Source organism: Cheilinus undulatus, linkage group 11, assembly GCF_018320785.1.
Source record: "Cheilinus undulatus linkage group 11, ASM1832078v1, whole genome shotgun sequence".
Taxonomy (NCBI): Eukaryota; Metazoa; Chordata; class Actinopteri; order Labriformes; family Labridae; genus Cheilinus; species Cheilinus undulatus.
This window is the reverse complement of record NC_054875.1, coordinates 7,950,968-7,969,458: the sequence shown is the minus strand read 5'-3', so window position 1 is coordinate 7,969,458 and position 18,491 is coordinate 7,950,968. Positions and strand designations below refer to the sequence as shown.

The 18,491-nt window shown below is 38.4% G+C and overlaps 1 protein-coding gene across 1 annotated transcript in view; it reads left to right on the top strand.

The window, feature by feature from the left end:
* prex1 (phosphatidylinositol-3,4,5-trisphosphate-dependent Rac exchange factor 1) overlaps positions 1 to 16,770 on the top strand; it is a 197,365-nt gene extending 180,595 nt beyond the window's left edge. Inside the window, exons 34-40 of the mRNA XM_041799139.1 lie at positions 1,587 to 1,730; positions 3,833 to 3,947; positions 7,380 to 7,446; positions 9,350 to 9,525; positions 9,780 to 9,882; positions 12,396 to 12,463; positions 12,566 to 16,770. Of these exons, the coding sequence (XP_041655073.1) occupies positions 1,587 to 1,730; positions 3,833 to 3,947; positions 7,380 to 7,446; positions 9,350 to 9,525; positions 9,780 to 9,882; positions 12,396 to 12,463; positions 12,566 to 12,608 (716 nt within the window). The 3' untranslated portion in view covers positions 12,609 to 16,770. The remainder of the gene's footprint in view (positions 1 to 1,586; positions 1,731 to 3,832; positions 3,948 to 7,379; positions 7,447 to 9,349; positions 9,526 to 9,779; positions 9,883 to 12,395; positions 12,464 to 12,565) is intronic.
* Positions 16,771 to 18,491: the final 1,721 nt, after the last annotated feature.

Here is an 18,491-nt window from a genome sequence, read left to right as displayed (position 1 = left end):
TTGTTTCTGACTGCTGCAACATCCAGTCAATGACACTACCCAGTCTGTTTTAGCTGGATATCTGACCTGATTGGGAGCTGTAAAGTAACCGTATTGACACCACTTTAGAACTGATTAGACATATAATTGGTTTGTATAGTAAATGTAACATTGCATCAAGCTAAATCAGTATTATGTTTTTTTTCTGGAAAGGGATCGCTGTGATTTTATGTCCTTGGAAGACCCTCCTGAATGAAACCACCCACAAACATGCACATAGAGGACATTTAAATTCATCTCATACTGGCATGACTGCACGTTTGTAATCTTCCTGCTTCAGTTGCAGCATGTGCTATAGTGCTGAATGAATTTCCTTTTGGAGCATTAGAGAAACTCTGTTGTTGCATTGCCTCTGTGCCTCCAAACAGCTCTAGGTTGTAGCATTTCTTTCAGAGCAGGCAGCGCTGAGGATGCACACAGGTCATTCATTGTGGGTATTGTATAAATCTCAACGTGACAGTATGTACAAAGTTTAGGACCTGTGCGTGTTTGTGCCTTTTAATCACTTCAGTATCTGTATTCAGTGAAGTTGCTGCAGGCTAGCAGAAGCCTTAAAGCCGGCAGATACAAAGGATGACTGCATCCTGAATCAGTTCTCCTTTCAGCTTCCTCAATATGTGCGGCAGAGATTGCAGCTCAAAGGAAAAGCACATCACGCACTTCCCATTTGAGGGGGTAAAGCCTCGGATGAAGCACGGAATGAAGTTACGGGTTCACACTCTGCAGCAATTTAGCACAATATGAGCATTTATTGTGCACAGATGTGTGGACCTTAAATGCAAAATAAACCAAACACATTTGCTGAAATTGCATTTTCTGCTCAGACTGCTGCAGTGCAAGTAGATGGCTTGTGGCGGCAGCATCCATAGAGCAATATTGATTTGCTAATAGCATCTTAAGCGTACCAGATAAGGCAAGGTAAGAGTCTTGTAAGCACCACAGAGCTCGAGGACCCTGAGTTCAGCCTGAAGCGCCACATCCATCTCTATAGGATTATGGTTTGATGGGTTCTCTAGAAAAGAGCGCTGACCCCAGAGGTCGCTTAGTAAAGGTCAGCAATCCATTTTCAGAGAGAAGCTCGTAAGCCACAGCACTTCTAAATCATTACTATTCATGTATTGTTTGTAGGATTAGGAAAAGGTTACTTGTCTGAGTCTTAATAATGACACCTTTTCTCAAAACTAGAAATGTTTTAGGTGCATTATGTTGGAATTTTGCTCTGAAATTCACACGTTAATTAAAAACTGATTTACTTGTGTTATATTTTTTGAAGTCTAATACTTACTTGACCTCAAATATGTCCAAGCCAGAGACATTTTTTAATTCTATTGTTGTAAGAGGATGTTTCTTGTCCACCATAACAGACAATATGTTTCTCTGTGGCTTTTTAATTTCTCTCCAAAGCTGTCTTGAGATGTCTTATTTGGTCTTCCAATATTATTGATTTAAAAGACAGTATAGCTAGATATCAGAGAACTTCATATATAGACCCATGATATCATAGCAGTTTTTTTAATGTCTCTCCCGTCTGTGTTTGTGTATTTCAGACACACCTGTGTGCTATCAGGTTGAGGGCAGTCGACAGGCCCTGAGGATCACCCTCTACCTGGACAGCTGTCACTTCAGCGAACTGCCCACCCGCCTGCAAAATGGAGGCAGCCTCAAGCTACATACAGTCCTCTTCACTAGAGGTAAGACTGGGCAGGGTGGGGAAATGGTGGTAAGGAATTCAGATGATCAGTTTTAGCATTGTAGAAATGAGTCTTAAGTTATTGCCATAGCTTGGTAAGGTACGGTACAGTAAGACAACATACAAAACAATACAAAGCCATACCATACAATACAGCCTGATATGACACAACACAATATGTTACATTTTGTTATGTTAGGATATGATTGAATACAGTATACTACACTGGTGGTTTTCAATCTTTTTTTCTTTTTTTTTTTTTTTTGCCCAAGGCACGCCTAAGATCAAGCCAAAATTTCAAGGCACACCAAAACCAAAACAGTCTCATACATGTTACAGTAAATCCAGGCAGGCCACAGAGTCAAGCACTGCTATGTAGCTGAGATCAGCTGATCTCGCAAGCACTCATCACCTGACAGCAAACTGATTCATTCATCCAGCACGCTATTGGCAAACTGAACTCATGCTCTTGCCTGGCTATGCTTTGCTGCTCCCTCTGCAAGCCACTTTTTACAACCCTCCTCCACCCCAGCTTCTCCTTTTTTCTGCCTCTGACTTCATGAGTGTCATTGTGTTGTCATGATGCCTGCTCTGCTTTGGATCTTTTGCTGCTTCTCTTCCTGCCCCAGGCTTTCCTTGTAGGCACAGGAAAGGCAGGAACATGTGGTGTTCCTGCTTGATGCTTTCCATGTAGTCTCGTTAAAGGTTAGGGGGATCTCAAAACAGTTGTATGCATGAAAGCAATGAGTGCAAATTTATAACTGCCAATAAAGAAATGCATTTATAATCACACATCGAATGGGTTTCTTGACAAAGTGTTCCTGTCTGAACTTAGGTTATTGTTTAGTTGTGGTTATTACATATGCTTGTACATATTCCCATGGCACACTAAGACTTGGCTCGAGGCACACCAGTTTGGCTTGCCACACCATTTGAGAACCACTGGACTACACAATACAGCCAATGCAATACGTTTACAACATGGTACAGCCTGATAGGATAAGATAAGATGTGACACGGTATGATATGACACAATAAGATAAGGTAGAATACCACACATTATGGCAAAATATGATAGGACACAATACGAGTGAGAGAAAGATACAAGATAATAATGCATAAGAACAAAACAGCACTATTGCATGACTACTACAGCCTTGGGAAACGTTTCTCAGACTTTTGATCGAAGCCGGGTACAAACAAGTCTCTAATGGCTCACTTTACATTTGGGGACTCTCTATTGTCTGCCAGATAAGGCTGCTTTTAAAAAAGTAGTTAAAGCAAAAGAAGTATAAATTGTACAGTTTTTTGATTTGAAGACACATCTATGCACATTGCTGTCAGAGCTACTGGGGTCAAATTTAAAGGAGGGTTGTATCAAACACAGAGTATGTGAAAATCCCTCACACCATACTTTGAATTGTCCATTTTAAAAGCACTTTCAGCCTCTCTGTGTCCCATAAAAACACATTTTGCTGATAGCTTTATGAGCTTCTATTACGCTAGATTGACGCCTTTTATTGGCCCTTTAAACCAGCCCTCCTTTACATTCTCCTCTGCTGCCATGCTCCTCTAATTCTCCATCAGTCTCTGCTGGCCTGCTATGAATGAACAGCATTATGCATCATGCCTGATGCCAAATAGCCTTTAATTTTCCTCTGACAAGTGCCAATTGGAACACTAACCCAATATGAGAGCTTATATTGCCCTCATTGACTTGAATGTGGAGGAGAGTGCTGCTACTCAGATTGGAGTGTCACAGCAGTGAAGATATGTGGATAAGCACTGCCACCTACTGGAAAATAGTCCGCACTGCAAGCTGCAGTGCTAGTGTGAAGCTGTATTTTTAGCCTCATATGTTGTCACATGCATCACAAATTAATGTTTAAGATTAGATATTTAAGGAAGCTATTTTAAGGATTTAAGATACTGTTCAACTGTAAATGTTATGGATTCAAAGATAAATTTGTCACCCAGAGGCATCATTAGCATTTTTTGCATATTAATATATCAGGATAATTATGCAGTTTAAAGAGGTGAGGGTTATAATCTCCACAGTGCCCATGTGTGTTGATCCTAATACCTCCTGTTTTTTTCTTCCAGCACTGGAGCGTCCGGAGGGAGTGTCCCAGCAGGACTACGCAGACATGGAGGAGTTCCAGCAACGCACCAACGCTGTCTCGCTAGAGAGGGTCAAGGCCTACTACCGCAGACTCAGGTCCGCTCTGCTACACTGCATCACAGCCCTCCAGCGGCTTACTCACTAGCACTCCAGATAGATTTCACCTTAAAGGGAGAGTTCACCCTCTGGTGTTGCATAAGCCAGCAGAAACTGCGCTGCGACTGCTGTTTTACTTTAGCTTCAAGTATTTTGAAGGTTTGGAGTTTTTCAAGGTGAGGGCTGTATCATTTATCAGGAGCTGTCTCTGAGACAGTCCCATACCTGCTGAAAGGATTCAGGCTGTTACTAAAGAGGCTCATTTAGTAGAGCCTCATTGAACGTGAAGATCATTTATGTAAACATCAGCATGTATGTTTTTACTGCAGTTTTTTAAATTTGTGATTTGTAAATCTCAGCTCAAAAATAATCATAGTCCCAGTTTTTCAATGGAATAGCTGGAAAAAAATGCATGGGAACAAGATGCATTTGATTTCACTTTATTTATAGTTAAAGCTCCTGTGAAGATCTCTTAGTTTGTTGATTTTGCCGTGCCCCCCCACCCCCCGTGGACAAAGCAACACTTCTTATTTCTATTTGCTCACTTTTACCTGTACATGTTCAAGTATGTTATTTAAAACAAAAGATTTAATCCCACACAGTTTCATTTAGTGGTCAAAAATTTAGAATTATTTCCATGGAAAATAAGAAAAGATGGATTTTGCTCCTATTGTATGCCTGGTGTCGGGTGTATTCCTATTTTCCACCTGATGTTCTAGCTTTTACATTCATCCACACATTGTTTCACTGGCAATTCATCTCGCACTTCCATCCAGGATGCAGAAAAAAATACTGCCCCTTAGACCAGCAGTTTGCAACCTTTTTTCCCTTAAGCCCCCCCGCCACCCCCACCCCATGAATTACCCATTAAAGCCTGAAAACACAAATTATAGCCATAAAATTCTAATTTTTTAGAACTGAAATGTTTATTTCACTTTCTAATAAAATCCAAAAAACTTTAACTTATATATTTTTTTAAATCTCATTTGATACATTAGGTGTTTTTGGTAACTGATAATCCACTTGAGGGCATTTTTATCATTTTTCAGATTGTATTGCAAATATGATACAACAGGCTTTAAGGAGTTAAAAAGTGATAGATTGCTGTCAAAAATCAGCATCAGTATTTCATGGACAAACCCAGAGAAAATAAGTCTACATATGTGTATTATCCCAATAATTATATATCTAATACATCTAATTTTGGAAGAATTGGGCTAAATAAAGCCTTAGCCCTCGTTGGGGGTCCTGTACCCCAGGCTGAAAACTAATGCTAAAAACCTGGCCTGAAGTCTGTGGCTCAGTGTGTTCCTAATATTTGAAGAAATTCAGTGAAACTGCGCTCTGTCTTCACAGTATAATACAGTGCATTTACTGACAAGTTAGAATAGAGAGAACAGAGAGCTGGACTTATGATAAATCTCATGCATAACTGACAAGACATCACACAGATATTAATGCCAATAAAGTGTCAATAATGCACATGGGAGAAGATATCCCAGGATTTAATCAGAAAATATAAATAAATGTCCACAGCCAACCTTTTTTTATGTTGGGCTCACAGAAGACTAATCAGCCTGTAAAGGGAATCTGGAGATTTTATTAACTTATGCCGGCTCAGACTGCACAGTTTTTTGGTCGTTCATGACAGCTCCATGTTAGACTATGCTACAAGACTCTTGTCCAGTCATGGTCTGATAGCCTGGCCACGCTACAAGAGGGATCCTAACCACTCATCATATGCTGATGTCACCACTGTGTCCTCATCAGGCAGGGGAAGGTCAAAGAGAGTAAGTTGAAGTGCTCTATTTGTTCTCCTTGTCTTTTGCTTTGACAAGAACAAAAAACAAACAAGAAGCAATTATGGATTGGATAAAGGATTATGGATTATGGATTATGGATAGCAATTATGGACTCTTCCTGATGTAACAAGAGAAGGACACTATAGACCGGCTTTCCTTCATATAGAAAGTGAAGTATGAATGTGATAAAGTGTCAAGGGAACCACTGTTTGCACACATAGTTCCCTGGAGGGAGAAAATGTTGGGACTTGTTTAATGTCACTCTGGAAAATATTGATGCAAAGTCATGGAGAAAATGCTCTTCATGCTTCCTGAATCCTGATGACTCACGTCTTTGACGTTGGGTCAGAGCGTCACACTCAATACCATTGCAAGAAAAATACTGACATGCTAGTCTTGTTTAATTGTGGTTGTGGGATGTTTTGGATGCAATGTTATTATATCACACAGCAAGAGTTTGTAATTTCCAACACTCATAATCGAGCCTGAGTTTTGAAAATGAGCTGTGACGTTGCAGTCGGGCCAAAATGTGGCTAAATTTGTAAAGTCTGAGCTGGCCTTAATGAGATTATGCTTTGTACCACGTGAGTAAATGTTCTCTGCATTTGTTGCAAATAATTTCTAATGTTAAATACTTTAGTGGGATATAGCTTACATTCTGCATTAGCATTGCATTGTCCTGTGTAATGTGTGTTCAGATGCATCATGATGAGAGTAGAGTTTAAATTCACTTTTCAGAATGAAACTAAAATCTGAAGTGTAAATACCAATGTGCCAGCCTGCAGGCACACATAGCTCTAAAAGAGGAAGAGAGCTGATATTCTGATTGATTGATGTACAGTATGATTGAGCAACTTAGCCCTACAGTTATGCACTCTGTGCCGTCTTTGTACTTGGATTGTGAACCATGTAAACAGCAATGTATAGGTGGACACACCCCCAAATCAAATTAGGCAGTTAGCTTGATGCTGTCAACCTCACTGTGATTTCATACATTATACGTAACAATATAGAAATATTCATCTTGTTTCACATGTTTTTTTTTAGGTCACAAAAAAGGCATTTATATTGAATTTACACTTTTTACAATTTAGAAATCTTCACAGGAGCTTTAATAAACTGTAGATGTCTCTTTACCATTTTAATTTCATACATAAAGTCCATATTTTGGCTCGGTCCAGATAAGCCCCTTGCTCCTACCTCTTAGCCCTACCCCTACATTTGCAGATTTACATCTAGGTGCAGGGTGGCTTAATTCTTATAGAAATGAAGGTTAGGATGAAGAGGAATAGGGTTAAAGTTAGAAATGAGACTGAGCCTTAGAGAGATACCCCCTATTACCATAACAGCCATACTAATGTTTTATTACTGTCTAATATGAGCTTCATGCTCTTTTAATAGCTGTCATTAGGGTCATGATTTCTGATATGTGCGCGCTCATTCCCATGACTCATGCAGCTTCAGTAAATGCTGGAACACAGTATGTACCGTAGCAGATGCATATTCTATAAAGTGAAGTGCTCTGGGTGACTCAGCGCTCACTCACTGAGTCAGAGGAGAAAAATCTCTAGATTTCCAAACAAGATGGAGAGTTTTTCACACTGAAATAGATATGTTCTCGTCCTAACAGGGCTTTCTATTTGGAGAAGTCCAATCTCCCTACAGACTCCAACACCACTGCAATGAAGATAGACCAGGTAAATATACATTGACTCTGCTATATTATCCCTGCGCTGCTTATGTGGCCTTTTATTTTTAACCTTTATCCTGTTCTTGTGACATAAGTCCTTTTTTATATAATGTTTTGACTAAATATAAATGCAAGCACAGATACTGGGCCTTGAAGTTAGAGACCTTCGACCAAGCATTTCAAAAGTAAGATAAACCGGTGTCCCAGTCCCTCCACTGGACCCCCCACCACCCCTTCACTAGCTGGTCAAGACCCCCATTAACTCCACTAACCCTGACTTAGTGTTTATTTGTAGTTATTTAATCATTCTGTAGTGCTGCAGTTTAAACCTGAGCAATGATTAGAGTAGAGAGAAAGTATAGTGTGTCAAAATCATCTGAAATAGAGTAATACAATTAGATTAGTAACTGCTGTAGTGTTAGCTTGTAGAGTTTATTCTGGGGTTTTTACCATCATTCAAAGAAATAGTGTAAAGAATGAATCATTTTTCTGTGTTTTTGACTGTTTTCCTTTTAAATCTGTTGTTGCTCCATCTTAACAAGACTGCCATTCCAAATTTTCCTACTTTTTTAATCAAATCATCTTAAATCCAACAGTGTTTCACTATTATATTGGATTTTTTCTTCTTTTTTGTGCTATTCAGGCATTCATTTATAAGAAAACAACCAGAATTAAAGGCAGTATATGAAATCATCCATCATTTATTTACCATTGTGACCTTAAATGACTTGTTAAGATGGCCAACTCTGTGATATTTTAAAGTCAGTGTAAAGCAATAAGAAACGTATGTTTGGCTTTTACTGGCCACCAGGCCAAATTTCAGATATGCAAAACAAACGAAAAATTAAGAAGCAGATCTTTGACATTGAAAATGAAGCAATAATCTCTGCATTGTGATGCTGTGGGCTTGGTCATTGAACTTGCACATCTCGAAGCTCCGATGGTCTTTGTCTGAAACCACGTCCTCAAACTGTAAATACTGCAAACTTAGCTGGTAGATACATACTTAGAAGCCTGTCATCCTGGGGCAAAGACATTTGCCCCTGGATGTTCCCATCCAGAGCTGAGCCTCTTCAAGACCCACAGGAAAAAAATGACACATCTTCAACATTGATTTAACTGTTTCATTGGTAAAAACCTTTCCTTACCGAAATCTACTATTAATTTAAACAAGTTAATAAGTGGTTTATCTTGATTTTTGTCAGTTTGTTTAACCCTTAGGGGTCCACGATCACGTCAGCCTGATTTCATCATCTGATATTTTTGTCACATGATAGCATGAAAACAAAGCCACATTTTGCATTGTAATAACTCAGCGTGGAGAGCGTGATTCATAAATATATATGTAAAAAAGAAAAGTATAAACAAAATGACAGTGGACCACTATGGGTTGTCTGATTTGATAGCCTCTGAGCAGATAAAGCCTCAAGAGATCTTTGGTGCTCTCTCCAGGAGGTCCAGGGCCTCAGGTAGGGAACCAATGGTCTAGATACTTGCTTGTCCAGAATATTTTGCTTTATAGGCAAGTAAACCACTTTAAACATTTAAGAATGTAAGATTTTAGATCTAAATTGACAGCAAATCTGAGTGACATTTAGACAAAAAATGGTTCTTAAAAGTGTCCCCATCATTCTAAGAACATAAAACGTACATGTAAGATCAATAATTTTAATTTCTACTACCCTTAAAAGAGCAGAAACTGTCTGATGTATTTTCTTTTAGTTAAATACTACAGGACTTGAATGTCATTAAATATTTTTGGTACTATATGTTGTGTGGTTCCAGACAAAGATTTGTTTATGAAACTAAAAAAGGTTTGTTGTTGGTTTACACTGACTTTACTGTATCGTCACATCAGAAGTCCATAACATCCCTGACCCTCTCCATTTCTGACCGTCTCCTCCTCACAGCTGCTGCGACCTCTAAACACCCTGGACGACCTGTGTCGACTCATGCAGTCCTATGTCAACGTACGCCACAGCGCTCAGGGTCACCCGTCAGGTGTCAGCGTGCTGTGCGTGTCCTCTGAGCTGTGTAACCGCCTGGGAGCCTGCCACATCACCATGTGTGCTACAGGCATGCAGAGGTCAGCCTGGCACCGAGCCAACTACATTATAGTTGTTTAGTATCATCAGACTGTCAGCTGAAATAAAGATTAACACGGTGTAGACAGAGTGGATGACATGCTCCGCCGGGCTTCCAAAGTGCTGCCGAGCTTCTTTGTCTGAATTAATTTCCACCGTGAGGTGTCCAGCAGGGGAAAATATGGACTCTGGCACTACTGTGTTTGTTAGAGAGATCCACACAGGGCTCACCTTTTGTCGTATTTATTCTCCACAGGTGTACCCTCAGTGTGACGCTGGAGCAGGCAATGATCTTGGCCAGGAACCACGGCCTCATGCCGCGCTGCATCATGCAAACTATGGACATAATGCGCAAACAGGTAAAGCTAAGTTCACCACAGAGCTTTAGTCCGGTAGAGAACCATTTGTGGTTTTTGTTGTCCCAATAAAATCCAAATTTTCTATTAGAAATTCAGTTTTTTCTAACAACATTTCAGAATGTATTTTATCCCAGGATGCTTTACCAAAAGAGCAGATCCAAACAATACTCTTTACTATTTATTCTTATTGATCCACCATCAACACATAACTAACCAACATTGAAAGAAATTTCAGTGCAGGAAAAACCTCCTTTTAACAGGCAAAACCAGATTCATGACCACAAGAGAGGTCTGCTGCAGCTGTGCTGCCGGCTTTGGATGGTGGGATACAGAAAAAAAGAGAGATAGATAAACAAACAAGCAGAGCAACAACAACATCAGTAAATTATTACAATAATTATTAATTGGACTTAGTCTTAAACACTTAAATGTTATCAAGAATTTAAAGCAGCCACTAGAAATGTCTCCACCGTTAAAACAGACATGTTTGTTGGTTCAGCTATGATTATTCATTATAAGCTATCACAGTAATCAAAATTACTCCCATAAATGTCATCATAAGCCCATATACATTGACAGATGTGGGTCCATTTCTGTCCATTAACAGTGTAAATGTTATCCACTGTAACGCTTAAAAAAGCACAGTAAATCCCCCGTGTATCTCCTGCATCCTCTCGTCCATGTATTTCCCCTGGCTCCCGCTGGCTTTGCATCTTGTTTAATTATTTAGTCATTGCCAGGGGGATACATTAGTCCCTGCTCTGTTGGTTCTGATTTTGGAGGATCTATTTAGGAGGGAGTGGCTGAAAACTCTACTGTAAGAAAGTGGATGAGATTTATCCATGCAGGTCTTTTTCTCCTCTTTAGTGTTTCCCCCTGAAACTCTCTGCCTAAGGATTTGTCAGTTGTGAATTATTGTGAGAGTTAAAATATTTACTTTATTACAGCACCCCAAAATGTTTTTATTTGTGCAATCTCAAAATAAACCTGAAAAAATGCCTGGAATCCATCAGAATCTTATTCTGTATTAAAAAGTATTTTCTAGACCTTATCGTAATAGATGAAACCTTTTTAAAACCCACTGAAATACTAAATCAAATATTATTTTTTAAAATTAATGATTTAAAATTGAGTGCATAATACCAGACAAGATGTGTAAAATTCATCAAAGAAACACAACTTACAGTGACTTTTTAATTAATTAATCAGTTTATTATCATTTACAGTATTTTGACCACAATGTTTCAAATGACAACAAGCTACAGTCATTCTAAAAGGACAATTTCATTTAAAGTTGCTAATTATTATTTAAGTATTTGTAGCAAACATAGCCAAATCTAAATCAAACAAAGCTACTTTAGCTATGTAGCTTGGCTAAAGCAATGGCTCACTTTAGTTTTGTTAATTTTAGCAAAAGCCAACAGGGCTATATTAGCTACATAGATAATGAAGCTTTGTAGCAAACATAGATAAATGTAAAGCTGACAAAAGCTACCTAGATACCATAGCTATGTAGCTAAATTTAAAGTTAAAAAAGCTATGTTGGCTACATAAGATAAAAAGGTAATGTAGCTAAGTAACTAACATAGCTGAAGTTAAAGCAAAGACTCTATGTTAGCAACATTAGATTATGCTACATTTGCTAAAGCTAGACCTGTTCTAGAAGAGGCTAAGTTAATGATGTCTCACTTTAGCTCTGTTGACTTTAGCTTAAGCTAACAGGGCTACAATAGCCACATTGATAATGGAGCTATGTAGTAAATGTAGCTAAATGTAAAGCTGATAAGTCTACAAAAGCTACCTAGAGAACATAGCTATGTAGCTACATTTAGAGCTACAAAAGCTCTGTTGGCTACATAACATAATTAGGTTATGTAGCTATGTGACTAAAATAGCTGAAGTTAAAGCAAATAATCTATGCTAGCTGCGTTAGAGTATGCTATGTTTGCTAGAATTAGACCTGTCCTAGAAGTGGTTAAGTTAACAATGGCTTACTTAAGCTCTGTTAACTTTAGTTAAAGCCAACAGGTCTACATTGGCTGTGAAGATAATGAAGCTATTTGGCAAACGTAGCTGACTGTAAAGCTGCCGAATCTACAAAAGCTTCCTTGAAAGTATAGCTATGTAGCTTGTTTATTTATGACTGAAGTTGAATGAAAAATAAAAAAAACTTCAAGTAGTATTCTGAGATCTAGGGTCTGCTGCCAGACCCCTTTCAACATTTGCCATACTTGGTCAACACAGTATCACATTGTTTTCCCATTGTAATTCTGTCTTAAATTAATGTACTCAGTTTTGACTGTTCTCTAAAATAAGATTTCACATTTTTCACCTGGAAACATCCCTAGTACCCCTAGAATGCTCATACAGTATGTGTGTGCTTTTCTGTAATGTGTTTCCATATAACCCAGCTTGTGTATTCTCTTGGATATTTGGCACATGAGGCAGTTGAGCTGAAGCACTTTGATTCTGTGAAGTTCAAAGCTTGTATTTCTTTTTGTTTACCTTGTTAGGGGGCAAGAGTTGAGCTCTCTGCTAAAAATCTCAAAGTAATGGACCAGATGCCTCCGTCATTCCCAAGGTAGAGTATAAAACCACTCTAGACACCTCCTCTTCCCACACACTCGTTATTACTTTATAGATGAGGCAGAGTCCCTCATTAAAACTTTCCCTCTCTCCTCAGACTCTTCAAGCTGTGTTTGCCACCCTCAGATGGGGAACTCTAAGAAATCTGTCACTTCATCAGAGGGCTCATCAGAGAGATGTTGAAGAGGAAGTCACGATGAGAGATGACAGAAAAAAAGAGACAGTTTTTCTCCACACTGCCAATGGAAACACCCTGCCTTGACTGTCCCACTGCCCCACTTACACAGGGATCATTCCTCCACGGATGCCACTAGAGTCTTCAGAGCAAGCTGGCAGGACTGTATTATAAATGTTAGTTTTCAAAGACCAACAGTGACACTGATGCAGCCTGAAGCTCAGGACTAGTCATGAACTGTTTTACTGGGATACCACCCACATAGAAGAATACTTGCTTTGGCTGTCTGTCCACACAAAGCTGACATGGATGACTTGAAAAGTGGTGCAAAATATCGTAAAATGCAGAGAGAAGGCATCACCATGACTATGCTCTTACTATTAACTGGATTAACCAAACTACCTGTAGCAAACTGTCATCCTAATGTTTCCATTTTGCCTTGGACTGCAACTCCAGAGAGCTGCCTCTTTGTCTGTTAAGGCTGGGGGAGTTCCCCAGGGCTCGATGCTTGGACCCCGAGTGAAGTAGTTAGAATAGCTGCAGAAAGTCAAAGTAAAGACAGAAAGATGGAAGTAGGGATCGAGGGATGACGGAAAAGATAGATACGAGCAGAGTGCTGCTCTTTTTAAGCCTGTTGCATGAGGTTTCTGTGCAATTACTGTAGGTTTAGTGTGAGTACTGTATTACTGCACTATATGAAGGATAGTTATTTATTGTGTCTGGAAGGAGCGTTTTTATCCCTCACTTATGATATATCAGGTATTAAAGAATCTAAAAGCATTCCGGCCTAAGTATTGAACAGTATTTAAAGGACCAAGGCATGCCGTTTTTTTAGACGTAACAGCTTGTGTATTTTTATTTATATGTATGGACTTTTATCACGTCAGGAAGTGATACATTAATCTTCAGGGAGAGAGAAGCTAGCTAATCAGAATCTAGACAAAGGTAGCTAAAGCCTGGCACACACTAAAGGTTTTAAAATATCAACTAAATTTTTTACACATGGCGACATATGGCAGATTTAACTGTTTTGTTCTTACAATGTAGTGTTCAATAAGATGGCAAAAACAGTGAACCACAAACTAATGTATTCATTCACCTACAACCAGAAACTCCACTCTCCAAACTCCAGATATTGTGTGGAATAGCCAACTCCCCTAGGACCCACTCAGAAAAATTAGAAATAATTTTTATTGGATTTTATTGACAGAATCCAAACATAGTGAGCCGACTTACTAAACAGATTGTCGCCAAAAGATCTATTTTTAAAATATCCATTATTACAACAGTGTATAAGGGCAACTCTAATTAATTATAATATAAAGGTTCTGCTAATTTTTGAGGGAAAACACATCAAATGTTTTTTTTCTTCAAAAGTTTTATATTTATACGGACTAAATTGTAGAATTTTTCAGATATAAATAGCCAATTTCATGGAAGAAAATTATACCAGATAAAGCCGTTTGTCTTGCACTAGTACAGCTGTTGAGAGCCTATTCAAGTTATACATTTTACTGGGTCTGATCAATAAGAAAAGTACTTTTTTTGTTTAGCCCGGAATAATCACATTATTATTGTTACCTGGACTTAAAAGAGGTGTTTCTGTAATAATGTTGTAAATTTGTGACTTTAGAAAACTGGAATTTTTTGAGTTTATAATGTCAAAATATATGATCTTTTAAACTTAAATATTTCTAGTTTTTTACTCATAAATTTACAGCTCTTTAAACTCTGAAATACTAACTTTGGTTTCTTGTAAATATCTGACTTCATCTCAAAAATTGTATTTGTCCTTCTCAAAAATTTAGATTTTTTTTCTCTCAAAAATGATTGGATCCTCTTTGTTATTCAATAGGGCTGTCAAGATTAATCGATGGTTAACTACATTTAATCAAGGGCCACAATAATGTCACTATTATTACCGGGATTAATTGTATGCTTTATTGTAACCTTTAACACATTTTGGTTAAGGTGTGTCGGCGTCCCCCAGGAGTTCCCTGACCCCAGGTTGGGAGCCAGTGCTTTAGAGTAAACAAGCTAACTGTGGCTAGCTGTTAGCTACCTGCTACAGTGACAACAGTGAGCTCTCCTTGTTGTCAGTCCAACTGTGTTATGTTTTACTGCAGTGGTTCTCAACCAGTCTAGTGTCAGGACCCACCACCAACTCCTTACCAAAAAATAATGACCCAGATTCCTTACATTTTTGATCATAACTTGGGTTTTCAAGATAATTGCAATAATTGTGATTAACTAAGGCCCACAGTTGGTGCACTAGTTTTCTTTGACTGAATTAATTGCATTATTTATGCTCCCTTTCTGAACATATTGGTTAACCCGCTGTAGCATCTGATGTAAAGTAAGCCCGCCACTGCTCCCTAATGTCAGTTAAAAAGAAGTCACAGACAGCTCAGTGGACAAGTCAAAAGTCATCTGCATCTTGTGTACTAATACTTTATATCCTTTTAAATCCATAACAAGTCCCTTTTTCTGTGATTAAGTTTATGCCAAAACGTTTTATCTACTTACGAAGGTTTATATCCAAACAGGAAGCCAATGACTCTTAGTTTAAGACAGTCAAAAAATCCAAAATGACACATTTTGAATGCAATGTAGTGGAATTTTAGAATGGAACAAAATTGATGCAATTAATCGCGATTACCTGCAGAACTCTGAGGTTTATCGTGATTAAAATGTTAATCTTTTGACAGCCCTAATTATAGCCAAACTTCTTTATGAAAAAGTTTGGTGTTGATATGGTGCAAAAAATGTTATAGAACAAAGAGGTGGAAACATTTCCTTCAAAATAAAAGCACATCATTGGCATAGACATGAGCCACTTTTGAATCCCGACCCACCAGTGTGGAAGTAAGATTTTACAGAAAACTTACAAATATTTAAATTTTTGCCACAGTTCGCCACATTGTTGTCCATCTCTAACGTCCATCTAAACTTCAGATTTCACATTTACGAATGCTGGCATGGCTGGGTTTGTTGTGCTTCCTCATTCCGTCAGCTTGCTCTCTGATTGGCTATCGTTCCATTCAGTGTAACAATGGTTAAATATCTGTCAAATAATTGTTACAACCATATTCAGGCCTTTATTACTTTAATCAGAAGAGAGAATCTGACCTAAATCAGAGTGACTATCTTTTATTGTGTGCCAGGCTTAAACAAATACGAGGCTGCTTGCCTATCAGCAGCCAGTTAAACGTTTTGGAAATTGAATCATTGTTAAATTATTAATATATTAATTCAAATGTAGTTGAAGGGTTTCCTTCCCTTAACTAAGACATTTTTAAATTTGTTTTTACATTGTCTTGGGTCTATTTGCTGTAAAGTAAGCACAATGATTGGTCCAATCGAGTCGCAGTGTTAGTAGACAGTACTGTAAACAGTTTGTGGATGACATAAACAAAGGGATCGTTTCAGGACTGAAACACAGTATGTTCTCTTTATTTGAATTTCTTGTACATACCAACTGTAACAGTGTCAGAGAACAGAGGTAGGACTTGTCTTACAGCAGCAAAGTAATCCTTTGAATTAAATTGGATTATTTTTATGATAATGGTAATATAGCATATGAAGCATTTTGTATTCAGTTTTTCTGTTCTGGGTGTAACCTCACTGACAACTTCTTGTTCAACTTCTTGTTTTTGCCTGTTTTAAAGGTTGGACATGCGTCCCAAGAATGCGTCTTGACATGCTGCATTCATTAAGCAGATCACTTAGACCTTTTTATTTATTTAAAAGACGTCTGGCTCCAAAAAAGCATGCGCAAATATGCATCCTTGTGCACAAGCATGCCCACTGTTGAAAGACCCAGTACCATTTTAATTTCAAAGTCTTAATCTGAGCAGTGTATATTTGAAAATCTTAGAATGCAGTATTGCTTACCATAATCTGGTTTTATGTGTTACCAGTTAAATTAGCTAATGACTGCAGCATGTTGGTGTAGCTGGACAAACAAAACATGTCACTGATTACACATTATTTACATTATTCTAATGTTTTTGTATATACTTTATTTGCAATTTTATGTTGCCTGAAAATAACTGTACAAAGAATCTTTGTTGAATCTTTCTAAAATTATCATTGTAAATGCAATCTTAACAAGATAGTAAATAAAATGTTCACAGTATGATGATGTTTTGAAGTGGAGCAGATTTGTTGGCAAGTGGAGAACAAACAGAGGACGGGATGTCTTCTGTTAGAATGAGAGCACAAAAACAGACTGCACAGTTACAGGGGTTCCCCTCTTGTCAGTGCTTTTTATTTCCTATGATTTATCTTGTGGTTTTCCAGCATCACAGGCTGTCCTCCTCAAGACAGATTTAGAAAAAGATAGTTGCATCTGTGCCTGTACGCCCCATCAGTTGGTTGTTCCTTAGAGCAGCTGCATGTAAACAGAAAGATCTTTTATTATTTTTTAGTCCAGTTGCTCATTATTTTGTTTAAAGACACAAGTCAAAGTTGAGTTAAACTGCCATATACGTTAGTCCTTGTAGGGCAATCACTACTATACTAGTACCAGGATAAATTTTTGACAATATGCACTAATATTGAAGGTTAATGCTTCACCTACAGGATCAGTGGATTGGCCAGATTCCATGTCTGTCATCAGGCAGATCCACCAAGAAAAGCTCCAAGCCGATATGCTTGTTCTCCATCAGAGAATGACCGGACCAGTCACGTCAATGAAGAGAACGAGGCGATAGCTACAGGTGTGATTACAACCCTAATTCCAAAAACGTTGGGACGCTGTGTAAAATGTGAATAAAAACAGAATGTAATGATTTTGAAATCTCATAAACCCATATTTTATTCACAATACAACATAAACAACATACCAGATACGGAGACATTTTACCATTTCATGAAAAATTTTAGCTCATTTTGAATTTGACTGCAGCAACACGTCTCAAAAAAGTAGGGACAAGGCTATGTTAACCATTGTGTAGCACCCCCTCTTCTTTTAGCAACATTCTGTAAACATCTGGGAACTGAGGAAACAAGTAGCTGGAATTTTGGGAGAGGAATTTTGTCCCATTCTTGTCTGATGTAGGATTCTAGCTGCTCGTAACTTAGGTCAGTCTCATCTCCTCTGTCCAACATAGCTACCACTGACTTCTTGGCTCAACTATACGCCAAGTGCACCAAGTGTAGCATAGAGCAGTTATAGCTACACCCGCTCTTATAATGCACGTTCATGTGAGTTTTTGCTGAGAGGTGAGGTATGCCAAGAAACATACTTCCCTCCTTTTCTAACTTCAAGCAAACTAGCGTTGTCCCGTTCTTTTCTGATGTAGGATTCTAGCTGCTCAACAGTCCAGGGTTTTTGTTGCTGGATTTTAAGATGCGCCAAATGTTTACTATAGGTGAAACGGACTGCAGGCAGGCCAGGTCAGCCTCTGGACTCTTAGACTGTGAAGACATGCTGTTGTTTGGTTGCTGAAAAATGAAAGACCTTACCTCTCTTGTTTCCAAAAAGAATTTCACATTTGAATCATCTGACCACAGAACAGTTTTCCATGCTGCTTCAGTTCATTTTTAATGAGCTTTGGCCCAGAAAAGACGGCAGCTTTTCTGGATTGTGTACTCATATGGCTCCTTCTTTGCATGGTACAGCTTTAACTCTCATATGTGGATGGCATGGCTAACTGTGATGACAGACAATGATTTCTGGAAGAGTTCCTGAGCCCATAAAGGGATTTCTGGTGCAGAATTATGCCTGTTTTTAATTCAGTGAGGGCCAAAAGATCAACATCCAATACCGACCTTCAGCCTTGTACTTTGTGCACAGATTTCTCCTTTGATGATGTTATGTTCTGTAGATGGTGGTTGGTTCAAA